General features: G+C 44.3%; 1 protein-coding gene across 1 annotated transcript; it reads right to left on the minus strand.

The window, feature by feature from the left end:
* Window positions 1–2,480: 2,480 nt before the first annotated feature.
* Window positions 2,481–11,228, minus strand: PURB (purine rich element binding protein B). The gene has a single exon (XM_072965290.1). It carries the CDS (start codon window positions 11,011–11,013, stop codon window positions 10,093–10,095), a length of 921 nt encoding a protein of 306 aa, XP_072821391.1. The 5' UTR covers window positions 11,014–11,228; the 3' UTR covers window positions 2,481–10,092.
* Window positions 11,229–15,340: the final 4,112 nt, after the last annotated feature.

The raw sequence follows: 15,340 nt of genomic DNA on the forward strand, positions 1-15,340 counted from the left end.
GGACCTGGTCGGAGCCCAGTGCTAAAGCTCACTGGCTACATGAGCTTGGAGTACGTGCTCCTGCAATGGGACCTTGCCCCTCCCAAACCCTAACTATGATGAGAACGCAGACCAGGGTTCTGAGTGAATTCTCCCACTCCATCCTTCCTCTGTCCACCTCTGAGCCCACTTCCATCATGGGGGCCTGGGGAAATGGCTTCTCGGGATGTGAGACTGCACAGAGCAATTTTACTGAGGAGGGAGATTCATCTACTAAATTTGAAGTGCAATCCATCCGAGCCCCCTGGAGACCTGGAGTCACATAAACCACGTTTGAATCTTAAATATACCTCAGTCCAATGTAACTTAGTTCCTCCTAAAAACTTCTTCTTTCTCTAGAACTGTAAGTTCCATTTGGACCATGGACCAAATTTTCTACACCTAGTACAATACGTGGCGTCTAGCAGCTACCCAGTAATGAGCTGAATGAATTTACAAATGGTATGACCTCACAATGTTATGAAAAATATTTCAGTACTCACCACCAGGTGGCTCTCATTTTCCTAAGACCCAGTGGCTTCTCAGGGGAAACTAGGCACTGTTGTAGGACCTTGAGGATTTTTACGTGTTAAAGACACTTGCTCAGAGTCATGCTATTAGTTTATGACAGATTCAGGGATAGAACCTAGCTTACAACATCCAAAATACCAAAACTCTGAAGTGATACCCCTATTCCTTGAGACGCTGGCTCCAACGGCGCTCTTCAGGCTGGAGCCTGGCTACATGTAGTCCTTCAATTTGTGAGGTGACAGTTTCACATCAAGCTAAAAAATTCAGCAGGGCTATGGCAGAACTGAAGCATCCGGGGTGCAAAGGCTTCCTGACTTCTGTCGCTTGGTGGAAACTGAACTCATTTCCCCCAGACCTTTGGTGATTTCTGCAGCGAGCCTTGAAGCCTGGTCCTCGACTGGCAGCATCTGCATCACCAGAGAACTGAGAAATGCACTGTCTTAGGCTCCTTTAGACCTGCTCTGTCAGAAACTTGGAGCGGGGCAGGCGGGCTCGGTAATCAGCTCTCTGGGTGACTCTGGTGCACACTAAAGGGTTCTGTGTTAGTATCTAAGTCCCAGATTTCCCCAGTGAGGGGACTACTAATACAACGCTCAGTGGTTCCATTTGCAAACTTTTCTCAAGATTAGTTATTTGTGGGGTTAAGTGGTAATGTGGGTGACTTAGGCACAGGAGTCACAAGGTGACAGCCTACATTCAGGGAATGGTTTTTTCTTTTCTTTATTTAGCAGAGATTCCTAGCCCTTCATCCCTTTCCCTTCTTTATATCATATGATCCCCACAGGCCACTGGTTCTCATCCCTGACTGATAAGAATCACTTAGGGGGAGCTCAAAAAGCTCTGTTTATGTCCCAAAGATTCTGATCCAGTTGGTCTGGATGGTGTCTGGGCATCAGTATTCAAGGCTCTCCAAGTGGTTCTGCATCCAGTGTTCAGCATCATTGCCAGAGACTGAAAAAGTGGACAGTCACAGGAAAATCTAGTATGTATGTGTGGGCTGGGGTGGTGGTAGGAGTAATTGATTTTAAGAGTATGAGCCCATAATGTAACGAAAACATGGGGAGAACTCAAGGACTAAGATATTGTGGGTCTTTTCCAATCCCATTCCTCATCTTCAGAAAAGCGTAATTCACGTAACAGTGTACTTCAGTGATTCTCAAAAAGTGACCCAGAGACCCCCCTCCAGAAGTCCACAAGACTTTCAAGAAGTCCAGAAGTCTATAAACTATTTGTCTAACGACATGTTACTTGCCTTACTCACTTTCATTCTCTCACAAGTTTACCATGTTTTCCAGAAGCTACATGACACATCATTGCTCTGTAGCACGTGGAATGTGTACTTTTTTGTCTTAAAAACAGTTCAGTTTCTAATGACAGATACCAACCCATATAGCCCTGAAAGGTAAATGCTCCAGCAAATTTTAAGGGAGTAAAGGGGTTCCTGAGGCCAAAAAGTCTGGAACCACAGCCAGGATCTATGGACATAAATTTTTATTTTTCCTTTAGCATTGGGATATAGAAGGCTGGCCTAACCTGCTCCCTAAGCAGTCAGTTATGACAAGTGATGAGTGAACACCTGGGGTAGCAGTTTCATTACAGCCATCAGGAAATGACTTGGCCTAAAAGCCAGAACAGGAAGAAATTAGGGGAAGCAACAAGTGACCCACTTGAAATATGAACCAAAGCATGAAACTAATTTGCAACTTTGATTTTCTCCGTAGATTGTTTATTAACTAGAAAAGGGTTATGGGAAGCCACAGGGTCCAGAACTGGCTGTATTTCAAATGAAATGCGCAACAGCTTTTAAGTCATTTCAAGTGGGAACTCACCCAATTCCAGACCCATTTATGAACCCAGCAGATGGTGCGTGGTATTTCCCTCCCGGTCAGCACGTAATTCCTTAAATTAGAGACACCAGCACAAGACTGTCATTCACGTTTCCGCATACTTTTATTTGTTACAAACATACAATTTTTTAAATATAGACTGTAAAACTCCATTTGCAAAAGTCTGCTATTGTTAAGGAGTGCACACCAGCAGTAAGGATTCTTTTTTCTCTCTGAGTTTTTTCTGTCAGTTTTGCTAGTTAGTGGTAAACACGGGACCCGCCATTTTACAGACCTGTCTGAAGCTTCTGGCTGTATTCACATTGTTCGTTTGAAACAGCCCTGCTCGTCTCAAAATTGACTGGAATCTGAGCTTCAACCTCCAGGCAGCGAGATCAACAGCCCGTCTAGACTCTGCTTTTGAATGGTTTCCAGGAAGTATGCTTTCTGAATGGGTACTGCATTTCACGGATTTGTTTGAATTGCCCATGCAGCTCTGTGTTTGTTAAAGTGCATTCTTCTTTGAAAAAATAAGAGGAAGAATCTTTACTCTTTAACCAAGGTACTTAAAAAAATGAACTTTTTGGTCTCTCAGCAGATATTCCCAAATTGATCCTATCGCTACAAATTTTAGTGTTCTATTTACAAATATTTATAGGGTTAACAGGTGGAGGGGACCTTATAAAGTTATAAAGGTGCGGCTTCTCTTGAAGCAGAAATCAGTTCTACAAATTCATACATAGGAATACACACTTGGTTTACAATGCACAAGCATGTGGGTATTTACAGAGACTGACGACATCCCCCCAAAATACCCCTTTAAAGTAACTTCCAAACTAAACTCTACAGTTATACATCGAGATCAGGACGCTCTGTCTCCTGCTATCAAGATTTGGTTTGAATTCAGATTACTTCTGTAGATTCTCTACTGGCAGGACCTCAGTCCCAACTTTGGAGTGAAGAAAAATCTAGTCTAAGGAAGCCCCTGGTAGGTTACGACTGGCAGTGAAGGTTCCTATAGAAAGTGTGTTGTCTGCAAATATGTACCAGAAGATGGACAGATTTCTAAAAATGGTCTTGGAGAAACATCTGGATAAAGGTGCAAAAGGAATAAATCCCTACTAATCATTCTAGAACTTTAGAAAAAAAGTCTATATACACCAATAATCTTATCATTCAAATACTGATAATCATTGGGGAAAAAAACCTCAATTTACTCACCTGCTACTGTAAGATGCAAAACTATAGGCTCTTTTTTTATTTATGCCCTATTCTGATTTAAAATCAGCTTCTGGACTTTTGCCCAATCTATTAATTTCTAGGAATCCAGAGAGCTTTTGACAGAGGTGTTGTGTGGGCTGTGGGCTGTGAGAAAAGTGTTGATGCTTCGTATCGGAACAGTTAAAAATGAAACTCAAATTCATACCGTACAGATACACTTGTTCTTCAGTTTTCTTGGGATTCTCCCTGCAGGTAGATGTCCCAGGAAAAGTTAAAAAGGGAAGAAATCTACCACTTGCCATCCTATTTCCAAATACGTATAAAGAATTTTTGAGCCAGCCTGATGTTGCAACAGAGGGCAGGACTGGAGATGAGAGTTTGCCTTTAAGAAATGAGGTGATCTAAATCAATTTTCTTCAAAGGCTTAGCCATTGATGTCTTCAAAGTAGAAAAGAAAAAAAAAAAAAGACAAACTCATGTCTTCTGCAATATGCTAGTGGACAATGAACTTGAAAAGGTCTATTGCTTTCTCTCCAATACTCTGGGCCCACATTTCATCATACTACAGGTATGATCAGCCCTCTCTTATCCAATGCAATGGGTATTTTACATATAATATAAGGAAAATGAAATTTACTCCTAGGCTCAAAATCCCATGGTAATCAAGAGTACAGTCATACTTTCATCAAACCCTTTGTTCGAATCACCTATGGAAAAAAATTAACATTTTGCATCAAATAAAGCTCTGCCCTCCTGTCATTAGAAGTCGTACTGAGCAGTGAAACTACCAATACGGCATTTGCGGTTACTTTAACATGGCTTTACCTATCCCAATTGGAATGTCTGATTCAAGAGGCATGAGTTCGATTTTCAAATGAAAAGAAAAAAATTGCAAATAAAGGTGATTACATTGATGGCATATTCCCTATTTCATTAGGAAATATAAAATACATTCATAAAGGTCTTACTCGGATCGGGGGTACAGATACCAACTGGAAATTACTAGAGTCTTCTTTACACAGTATTATTACTTTCCGAATTTAATCTTCATACTGACAACTGGACCACATTTATTGAAGTTAAGAGTCTGTTAAATCCATCAGTAATGAAACTAAGTTTTAAGACTGAGGGCTGGGAACAGCAACTTTAACCAAACAGCAGTTAGATACATCAAGAGAATTTATCTTTCAACAGTCTGCTATCTCTTGTAACTTCTGGGGGCTAACATTTGAAAATTAATGACTTTGCTTTTCTAGATTAAAAACTGAGGAAATAAGGTTTAAATCTGCCATTTTCACCTCATACCTGGAATTTCAAATGGGGCATTGACATTCACGTCTTTCTTTTGTGTCTGTATTTTTAAGGTAAACGTGGTTGTTTTTTTCTTTTTTCCTTTTCTACAAACAATCTCCCCTCCTCCTCCCCGGTCCCACCCACAAACCCATAATCCAGTTTATTCAATGGGGATAGTTCACTGTTTAGGAAGACAGCTAATTGACTTACAGTACTCTAAAACCAACCCTGAAAACTGGTAATCTCATTCATTTACTATAACTTTAGTGCTGTTATTGACAGAAAAAAAGTTACCTTAAGGCTCAAGGGAAAGTAACTTATTAAATTGTGAATGCAGCATTGTTTACTCTCCCATCCATTGGAAGCTAGCAAAATGCATTCTTGATCAATAATACAAACTTCCTAACATTAGCAAAGATTTCTACTCATCTTACACAGAGTTAGAACAATATTCATAAGCAAATTATCTCGGGGAGCCTGAGAAACCATGACCCACATCACACAAAGATTCCATGTTATTTCATGATCAAAAAGTGCTTTATCTTTGAGAAATATGTCAGTTAAAATGGAAATATACAATGTAAAAAATCACTTGACACTTTCTCAGGTGAAGTACAAAGTGGAAAAGGAGCAAAAAGATGGGAGGCTCTGCTCTCTGAACAGGCCCTATGCATGGGTCTCTTAGGGTATACAAAATTAAAATTGTTTTAAAAGTTAACAGTGGAATTTTACACCACCATATATATTCTAAAACCTGAGATTGGACATCAAAGCAGTCAACTTTGTTACTTATCAGAGCAATTCTGATACTTCCTAAAAACAGAAGACAACTCAATTGAATCAATAACTCCGGGGTCAAAAACAGTAACTTTCCCCAATTAACAAGGAGACAGATCACAAACGCATTAGGTACTAAGAGTGCTGTAGAAATGACTCCCGGCAAACGAGTCATTTTTACATAAGAAAAAGTCACTTCTCTCCTTCCCCTTCTCACTGATCAAGGCCACACTATTTTCAAATGAATATCTACTGAGAGATCAGTTGTGCATCGGACAAAGTACCATAATCGGGTTAAAAATGAAAACAAAATTTACAGTGAAGAATACCTATGTGCATGGCTTACACACTCAAGCTTCTCCTTAATTTCATCCACCTCAAAAGCAAGGCAGACACAGTTTACCTTTTAACACCTTGGGTAGGGCACATCCCGTGCCCTGTAAAGCCAGTCAAGGTCACGTTTAACAAAGCATCCTCAGCAACTATAGTGCCTGCAGTGTGCAGCCATTTACAGACCACTCAATATGAGGGCATTATTATAACCAGCCTCTTTTGCCCACAACCCTGCGTTTTTCAGATAAGCCAGGATAATTGTTTTGTTTTGAGAAAAATGAAGCTTGAATCTCTTAAAAAAGACCTGCAATTTATTGCAAAGTGATCGAGAGGTAACAAAGGAAGCAGCAGGTTACCGGCTGCCTGCACCAAAGCCTCGAGATCATTTTGCAGTAAATAATTATGGAAAGTGACTTGACAAGTAGCCATGTGAGTGTCACGGCTACAGTCATTTATACCACCTACATGCCTCCCACAGTAACATAGGGTGTCTGGGTTTTTGATTTGGTTTCACTTCGATTTTTGGTGCCATACAGATTTACATTTTGTACTGTGCAGCATATGCACTGAAAACTTTCTCTGCTGACTACAACTGCCATTCTACTTGAATGACAGTCAGGGACAATAGAAACCAGAAGGGAAGAGTGGTGTCTCACCACAGATTTTTGCTCTTTTCGCTGTTTCTAAAATTTGATTTCTCATGTTCTGTAACGGCAATAGTTTGAGAAACAAACGTTTTACCAATTATGTGACAAGGAATTGTAGTTCCATACTTCTCAGGAATATGACTACCTTGAACACATGATTAGCCGGGATGTTTGCCAAAGTTGAAAAACAGCCCTAAATCACTGTTCATAGTAGTGGCTGAAAGACAAAACAAACAAAAAAAAGGGTTTCCCATAGTCTGTACAATGCCGTTTTCTGACTGGAATCTACAAAGATCATTTCCTGTAATCAGCAATAATTATGAATGAGTTCTGAAAGATAGCCTGTGAATATAAACTTTTTAAACAAACCACACACCAAAAGTGTAGTCTCTGTGCTTTGCAGATTTCTATTGTCCCTAGTGACCGGAATGAGGATGAGTGAATGCTACAATTAATCCACATCCTCCTGTAATCTTCCTGCAGTGAGAAGAGAGGCCATGGACCACCCCCCTGCAGGAAAAACAAACCTTTGAGATTGGTTAAGACTTAAAAACCCACCACTATGACATTTACCACTTAATCTTACATAGGCAGGTCAAAATTTTAATATAAATTACTTTTTCCAACACATAGCTTATGCATTCTTTGCTCCTTTTTTTGGAGGATTCTCAAATTGATATCTAAAGATTTACATATGATATATTACTGTTATATGGTCTAATGACTAAGAAAATTTCTCTGGTAACCAAAGCTGATGCCATATATGGTAGTGTTCTTGGCATATACTCTATATGCCTCAGACCACTTCCACATTCTTTCTATTCAGCTAATTATAGCTTAGTAGCCACTGGTGAAGGATTGTGAAGACCCTGTCATTTCTACAGAATAGAAAGGCAAGGCTAGTTACTGCAATTCAGCCAAACAAAAGGTAAAGAAAAAAGAATAAACCAACCCCTTAAAAAGGAGAGGTACTGCACCTTTGCAAAATTGAACTGGCTCACTGCAGCTGAGCAACAGAACCACCTCTGAAGCAAGAAAACAAGTTGGTCTATACAGGAATTGTACATGTTTTGAAAATGAAAACGTTACAGCAATCAACTAAGAGCTGCAACCTGAATTTTCATTGCTGCCTCAGAGTTTGAAACTTAAACAGTTTCTGCAAACCTAATAATGCTAGCTTCTCAGCTCCTTTACTAAAACTATTTAGGGATTTGTTCTCCGCAGCAAAGAAATAAACACTCAAAACACATAGGTAAATACAGCAGGACATTATTGAAAACAGCTGCCTTGTAGTACAAAATACAGTACAAGTATACAGATGTCATTAAAACATCAAAAATACTATTGCTCCCATACAATTTAGGAAACATTCTTTGCAACGGAGAAAAATTTTTAAAAAAGAAAAGCTTTAAAAAAATCTGTTTAAAAAGTCTACTGTGGATGAATGAGAGTAGAGAAATAGTCTGAAAAGGGCACCAATGTTTGTGGCTCTTCCACTGTTTTTTTTTTTAAAATCTAAGATCAACAATATTCTGAATCATAGTCTAATTTTTTTAAAAAAAAGCCTAATTTTATATACACAATTATTTCCCTCCCTCTCAGCCACAATTCATGAAAACGATTTTTGTATATTACCTATTTCCCAATAAATACAAAAAGATTGTATAGGTTGAATACCAAAATAAGATAATAAAAAGGGTATGCAATAAATTAAAAGGCAGCTCAAATAAAGGGCAGGCATGCAGTTAAAACAAAAAAATACTAAGATTGTGGAGGTGGGGTTACTTGCCTCCTGGTTGAGAAAGTGTCGCACAAATACCTGAAAACTTTGGAAAGAACGTTAGCTCCCATTCAATTCAAAGTTACCTAGGTCTATGACATTTCTAGGAATACCTTTTGATGGGGTGGGATTAACTTGATTAGTAAAAATCATACTTAAAATCCATTTAAAATATAGAAGAGGCGATCCTTGAAAACCCCAACTTTTATTCTTGAAAGACAGCTGGATAAACTGGCAAAAGCCAGTTTGTTGAAATTTCAAGATGGTATAAAAATGCTTCCAGATTATGGTCAGCATATTCACGTCCACCTCAGCTCCATTCGGATGGATTTCAGCTTCCAAAGGGCACGCTGCTTGAATGACTCATCCGTCATTTGCCAACTTCTGATTGTGAGGTACTGATACAATGGATCAAGTTCTTAAAAATTCATTTTAAAAGAATAAATGATGCTGGAATTCTGGACCTGAGGATCTTTTTAGTATTTGAACAAATCCACAGATTAAACTGAAGGTAGATGAAGACTTCAGTTTTGGTTATATCCAACTTTTCTGTGAGGACGTACATTCCATTAAAGCTCAGGCTTGTAGCCACACTGTTCCTTTTGTAGATACCTTCAAGTTTTCTGGTTTAAAATCCAGCCAACCAGTGGCCGAAACAGCCGAATTAGCCACAATTCACTGGCTGGCACGGTGGAGCCACAGGGATCTGGCTCTCATTCATATTTAAGCCATTTCTTGGTAATGACCTCCATATTTGGAGATCGGGGAAGAACTTTAGTGAGCAGCAACCAATCCACTCAGTTTTCCTTGTGCTTTATGCCCGATTTCTTCATGTGCCTACCTCAGCAACCCCCAATGTAAAACTGCTCTTTTATCTTTGAAAAAAATTTGCCAACTTTAAAAACATTATAGTAATGGATTCTAGTTCAAGGATTGACATCTGAATCCATTTGCATCCCGGTAAACAATTCTGCAAAGACAAGACATGGGCCTTGGTCCAGGTTCCATGCAAAACCATTTTAAACAAAATAGATCCAATTTGTTTCTGTATTCCCTGGTGGCTTCTTGAATTCTTATTTCACCCCACCCATGTATTTAAAGTTGCATTCCTTTTCTTGAAACCTGTACCCTCAAAACTGGGTAACTGTAAAGGCCTCTTTCTTCTCAAGGTTTCCACGAAAATCTAGATCCAAAATGCTGATTTCAATGGGGGTGAAGGGATAGACACTGCAACAGTGAGGTCTGGAAAGACCTTTAGACCAGGTTACCCAGGTACAACATAAATTCAGCTAGATCTGGGTAACTCAGAGATGTTCCTTGGCCTATGTGCAAGGATCTATCCCACCCAGGGTTATACTGACGGGTTTAGGAACCTTTGTTGGGAAAAAAATAGAAGCTGAGGCTTTTTCTCAGGTGAGGAGATGCTACCGTCCTCTTTGCAGGTTGCTGTCAATTCCTTGGAACTTTACTGCTTTTCTCTAATTGTCTGTGACTGTTCACTTACGGTTACTTCTCTTAATTAACTATATTATTTAAATTTTTGTTTTCTCCTCTGGGGCCTCCCCGTCTTCCCCTGCACTAGCTCACCGGGGATGAACAGGAACGGGAGCTCTCTGGCCAAGAGGACGGTGGTGGGGTGGGGAGGCCCGTAGGGAAGCTGCGCGTTTCAATCCTCATCCACCTCCTCTCCCTCTGACTCGTCCCCGCCGCGTCGCTCGTAAAGCTTATCCCTCTGCCGCTCCTGGATCTCTTTCATCTCATCCGCATACCGACAAAAGGCGCCCCCGAACTTGCCCCAAGCCTTGAAGGGGACAGTGATGGCGTTGCGGTAGGACGGCTTCACCTCGCTCACGCGCAGGAACACTCCGTACTTGTTGCAGCCCACGTCGAAGAAGAAACGCTTAGAGTCCACCGTGATGGAGGTGCCTTCCGGAAGCTCCCCGTACAGGCCGCCCCCGGGGCCCCCGGCGCCGCCGCCCGGGCCCCCAGCCAGCTCGTCGTCCTCGCCGCCGTAGTCGTCGATGAGCTTGGCCAGCGCGTCGCGGAACTCGATGAGGCCCTGCGCGGGCAGCGCAATGGTCTGGCCGCTCTGCAGGCCGCCAGGCCCGGGGCCGCCGCCGCCGCGGTTGACCGTCTGGCGGATGCGCAGGAAGCGGCCGCGCTGGTTCTCCTTGAGGTCCAGGTAGTACTTGCGGTTCTCGCGTACCAGGAACTCGCTCTTGAGAGCGCGCCGCGGCCCACCGCCCTCCTCGGCGCCCGCCGCCGCTGCCACCTGCTCGGGGCTGCTGGGGCCCAGCTGCGCGTAGTGCTCGATGAAGTCGCCCAGGTAGTCGCGGAACTCGGCGGCCACCGCCATGGACAGCGTGAGGCGGCTCTTGGAGCCGCCCGCGCCCACCTCGGCGATCTTGAGGAAGCGGCCCTTGGCGTTCTGCTTCACGTCCAGGTAGAAGCGTTTGTTCTGGATGTCCAGCCGCTTCGAGGCCAGCTCCTGCGTCTCCTGCTCGCCGCCGCCGCCGCGGGACGCGGGCTGGAAGCCGCCGGGCCCGCCACCGCCGCCGCGCTCGCTGCCGCTGTCGCCGTCCGCCATCTTCTCGGCCGCCGCCGCCGCCGCGCCCAGGCCGCCGCCCGCCGCCCGCCGCGCTCGTGCCCCCGCCCTCCGCCCTGCGGCTCGCTCTCCGGGGCCCCCCAGCCTCGCCCGCCGGCCCGCTCACGCGCTCCCGCTGCTCATCGCCGGCCGCCGCCGCCAACCCCCATCGCCCCCGCGTCCCGCCCCGCCACTTCCGCCGGGCCCGTTTCCGGCGCGCGCCTCCGTGACGCCACCCCGCCCCGCCCACCACGTCCTCGCTGCCGGAAGCGCTGCGCGGTGAGGCTGCGGGACGTCGGGCAGTGACGTCACGGGCCTGTCGGGGGCACCCGGGGTCCCCGCGGGGTACGCTGGGAAGGAGCGCAGTGGCGCTTGGGGGCGACGGAAACAGTCCGCTCCTTGTTTGTGGTGGTGGTTTTACAGCTGTGCCAAAACTCATTGAAATGTATGCTTTGAATAAATGCGGTTTATTCTAGAGAAATTATACCTAAATACAGTTACTATTTGTAGACAAAGAGGAGTTACAGGAGGGAGGATTTGGGGGTCATATGCACTCAAAAGAAAACTAACTTTACAGGATTGCTAGACAGTAATACATGAATGATATTTAGCTTAATACCTGAATTACAGTGAGCGCTCGATAAATGTGGACTCACCGTTAATTCGTGGAATTCCTGACATAGCGCTTGGAACATACATGATGCCATCATCGCCATCACAAGAACGTAAGAAAAAATGAGTCCTGAACTAAGCAGTGGTAGTGGAGGTGAAGAGCCCAGGGAAGGACTTGACTTACCCAACACGTGTGTACAAGGACTGACAGCCGTTTACACGTTAACTCAGAAGAATACGTTTCATATGTTGCATTGGAGAAATAGGAATGGATTTAAAAAGGAAAAAATACGGCTTTCCATGAGAGGAGGTGTGCGCTGAGAGTCACTGCCTGGGTCTGAAGACCATCCTAGCTGTGCGGTCTTGGGCATTTCAGTTAATCTCTAAGTCCCAATTGCCTCACTTGCTGAAAGGGAATAATAGTGCCTATTTGTGGGGTTGCTGTAAGAATTTAATGAGATAATACACATAAAGCACATAACCTGGAACAGACGAAAACACCCCCCCCAAATACTTAATCACTCTTGCTCTTGTTCCATAAAAAGATCCAACCAAACAAAATCAGAATAATAGCTATCAACCAAACACAGGAGAGTCCAAGGGAGAACATCAAATCTGGGGCCTTGAACATTTCAATCTTGGAGAGGATCTGGACATTTCAAATGCCTAGGGAAGGATGCCAGGCATCACTTGGCCTTCCTGAAAGATATCATGAAAGATGCCTACTTCTCTTATTTCTTGCTAATCAAACTACTTGCCTGCATTAGAGGACCTCAATACTCAGTTCATGTGAAGGACTCTGTATGCCTTGTTCATTCCTTATCAGTTTGGTTTTAACGAGTCAAGTTCTATTTAATGAGTTAGATCTGTTGCTTTGCTTCCTTTGAGATTTCATTCTTGGCTTTTAAGCTTAGGATCTTCTCCCTTTTCATATATTTGACAATCACGCATTTTTCTCAGACTTCTTACAGTTTGAGTTTTTAATATATGTGATTATATCATATATTTATATTTTTATGTTTAACTCTAGTTTATCTAGATTGTATTTTGGTGTATAGTATAAAGTGAAGAATCTAAAAAATTTCCTTCAATTGACCAATTGTCCCAGTACTATTTATTGAATAACCCTTCAAGGACAGATCTCGACAGGTGGAGATGAATGTAGGTTATTTTGGGTAGAGGGAACATGTGTTCCCAGATGGCGAGAAGTCTGGTTTGGCTGGAGCCCAGGGTCTGTGAGGAGGGGGTGGTGAACAAAAGAGTTGGAGGCAGCTGAACCTGGCCCCACAGGGAAGGCCTTCATTTGTAAGCAGGAGATTGGACTTGAGTCAAGCAGGAGCCCCTGGAGCCATGTGAACAGGAGTGTGATGCCTCCCCTCTGTGCTTCAAGGAGGTGATCCATGGCAGAGGACAGCATGGGTGGACTCAATTAGGAGGCAACAACCATGCTGCAGACCCAAGCCAGTGGGGACTGGAAGTGGCTAGCGGAGCAGAAAGGTGCCAATGGGGCCTCTGGAGCAGGAGAATGGTCAGGATTTAAAAACCAGACATGGGGACATAAGAGAGGAGTGAAGGATGGTTTTAGAGTGGTTGCTCTGAGTGACTATAGCCAAAGCTGTTGTTGGAAATGATCGCAGACCTGAACTGAAACCTCAGACATCCAGGTGCTGCAAATGTCAGGTGCTTCTCCCGTACGTAATTTACAATAAATGATGCACAACAGGAAGAGACGCTTTGATGCAGTTTTGGAATATCAAATTCTTTCTCCGGAAGTTTATCACTTCGTGGTGGCCTTAAGCACTTGCTGTGACTGCCTTTTGGCAAATGCAGCAAGAACGAATGTGAGTCTTAAATTTGAGGAGCCAACTGGATTCCGGAGGGGAGATGTCCAAGCAGCTGTGGGACACGGGCAAGCGGAGTTGAGAAGAGGGGGCAGCAGCAGAAAGGCAGGATTGGGATCCACTAACAGTGTGGATTTGACCTCAGCTCCTAGGATGCTGCATAGAGAAAACAGGGACAGGAGAACAAGATGGGGAGAGAGAAAGGCCAAAGGTTGGATGTCACAGTTCATACAGAACCTGCATGTACACTTCACACCCACCCTGGAAGTGTGGCAAGAATCACATAGTGCTTTTTTTTTTTTACATATCTCTTTTTTTTAAATCGTTTTTTTCTATTTTTTTGAGGGGGCAGGTAATTAGATTTACTTGTTTGTTTTTGTTTTTCAGTGGAGGTACTGGGGATTGAACCCAGGGCCTCATGCATGCTAGGCAAGTACTCTACCACTGAGCTATACCCTCCCCCAAGAATCACATAGCTCTTAAGAGATGGAGCAGAGATTGAAGCTCAAGCCTGCAATTCTAAATTCTGTCTTGGGCGATGCCATCTTTGGGGGCACATGGAAGCCATTTGTCACAGTGCAAATGAGGACAAAAATATGGTTTGAGGAGCTGCCTGGGTGACAGAGGGGATGGTAACTGGCCAAAAGAAGCACGAAGCTGCCTTGCCCAGAGAAACCTGAGTGGGCTCTGAGGCTGTTGGGGGTGCTGAGGGGGAGTGTTGTTCAGTGAGAGCCTGGAGTTGGCCAGGAGATGGGCACACAGGGAGAGGGGCTGGGAGGCAAGAAGGCATCCTTTTGCTTGTGAGACCAGGGAGAATAAAAGAGAGACACAGGAGCTTCTGGTGGAGAGGAGAGAAGTTCCGAGCCATTCCTGCATCTGCTGCAGGGCCCAAGAGTGGGGCCACGTGCTGAGGAGGCCATGAAGACCTGTGAGGCTTGGACGAGAATCCTTGAGCATCCAGGGATCCTGCTTAGGTCAGGGCAGAAGCACGGTGCTTTCTCCAGCCTTTTGGAGCAGCCTGGAGTCTGGGCAGGAGGCAGCAGATGGGAGTGGGCCTTGCCAGGGCTGAGGAGATCCATGAGGCAGTGGGGGACTGGAGCCAGTGTCCTCAGATGACCAGCACCTTCTCCTGATTTCAGGCCAGGAGAAGGGGGAAGGGGTCTGCCATTGTGGGTCACGCCTTTGTTTGCCTGTTACGTTTCCTTTTAAGGTTAAAATTGAAACTCACAGCACAGCTGAGCCATAGTCCTTCTCACCAGGACCCCCCAAATGTTAAGATTTCACCACATTTGCTTCCTTATCTTCCTGAACCATATGACAATAGGTTGCAGACATGACGCCCCTTTACCCTTCAATATCTCTTTCCTAAGACAAGGGTATTCCCTTGCCTAACCAGAGCACAGTGATCAAAATCAAGAAATTACCACAGATCTGATACTCTCATCTAATCGACAGACCTGAGTCAGATTTTGCCAAGTGTCCCAATTATGTCCTTTGTAGCAACAGAAGACCCCCATTACCTTCAGCGAGCCCTCACCCTTCCTCTCTTTACCCTGGAACTGCTCCTCCCTCAGTCTGTCTGTGTCTTTCCTGGCATGGACATATCTGAAGGGTGAAGGGGCGTCATTTTGTGAACTGTCTCCCACTTTGGGTTTGGAGGTACTCCTTGATCTCAGTCTGAAAACCCTTCCCAGCCTGGCTGATTCAACTCCCCACAGCAAACAAAATGCTGCCTGCCACCCTGATGAGCCCTGGTGCCAGAGCGGGGAGGAAGGATGAGGTGGTAGAAGGTTCTGGAATCAGCAGGGAGGGCAGTGGTGGCAGGGGAGCCTGGGTGGAGTGGCTAGTCACAAAAAGCTGTTTGCGACCAAATCCAG

Source organism: Vicugna pacos, chromosome 7 (assembly GCF_048564905.1).
Source record: "Vicugna pacos chromosome 7, VicPac4, whole genome shotgun sequence".
NCBI classification, from domain to species: domain Eukaryota; kingdom Metazoa; phylum Chordata; class Mammalia; order Artiodactyla; family Camelidae; genus Vicugna; species Vicugna pacos.

Coding starts and splice junctions, on each gene's coding strand:
- PURB (XM_072965290.1), bottom strand. CDS start 11,013: ATGGCGGACGGCGACAGCGGCAGCGAGCGCGGCGGCGGTGGCGGGCCC.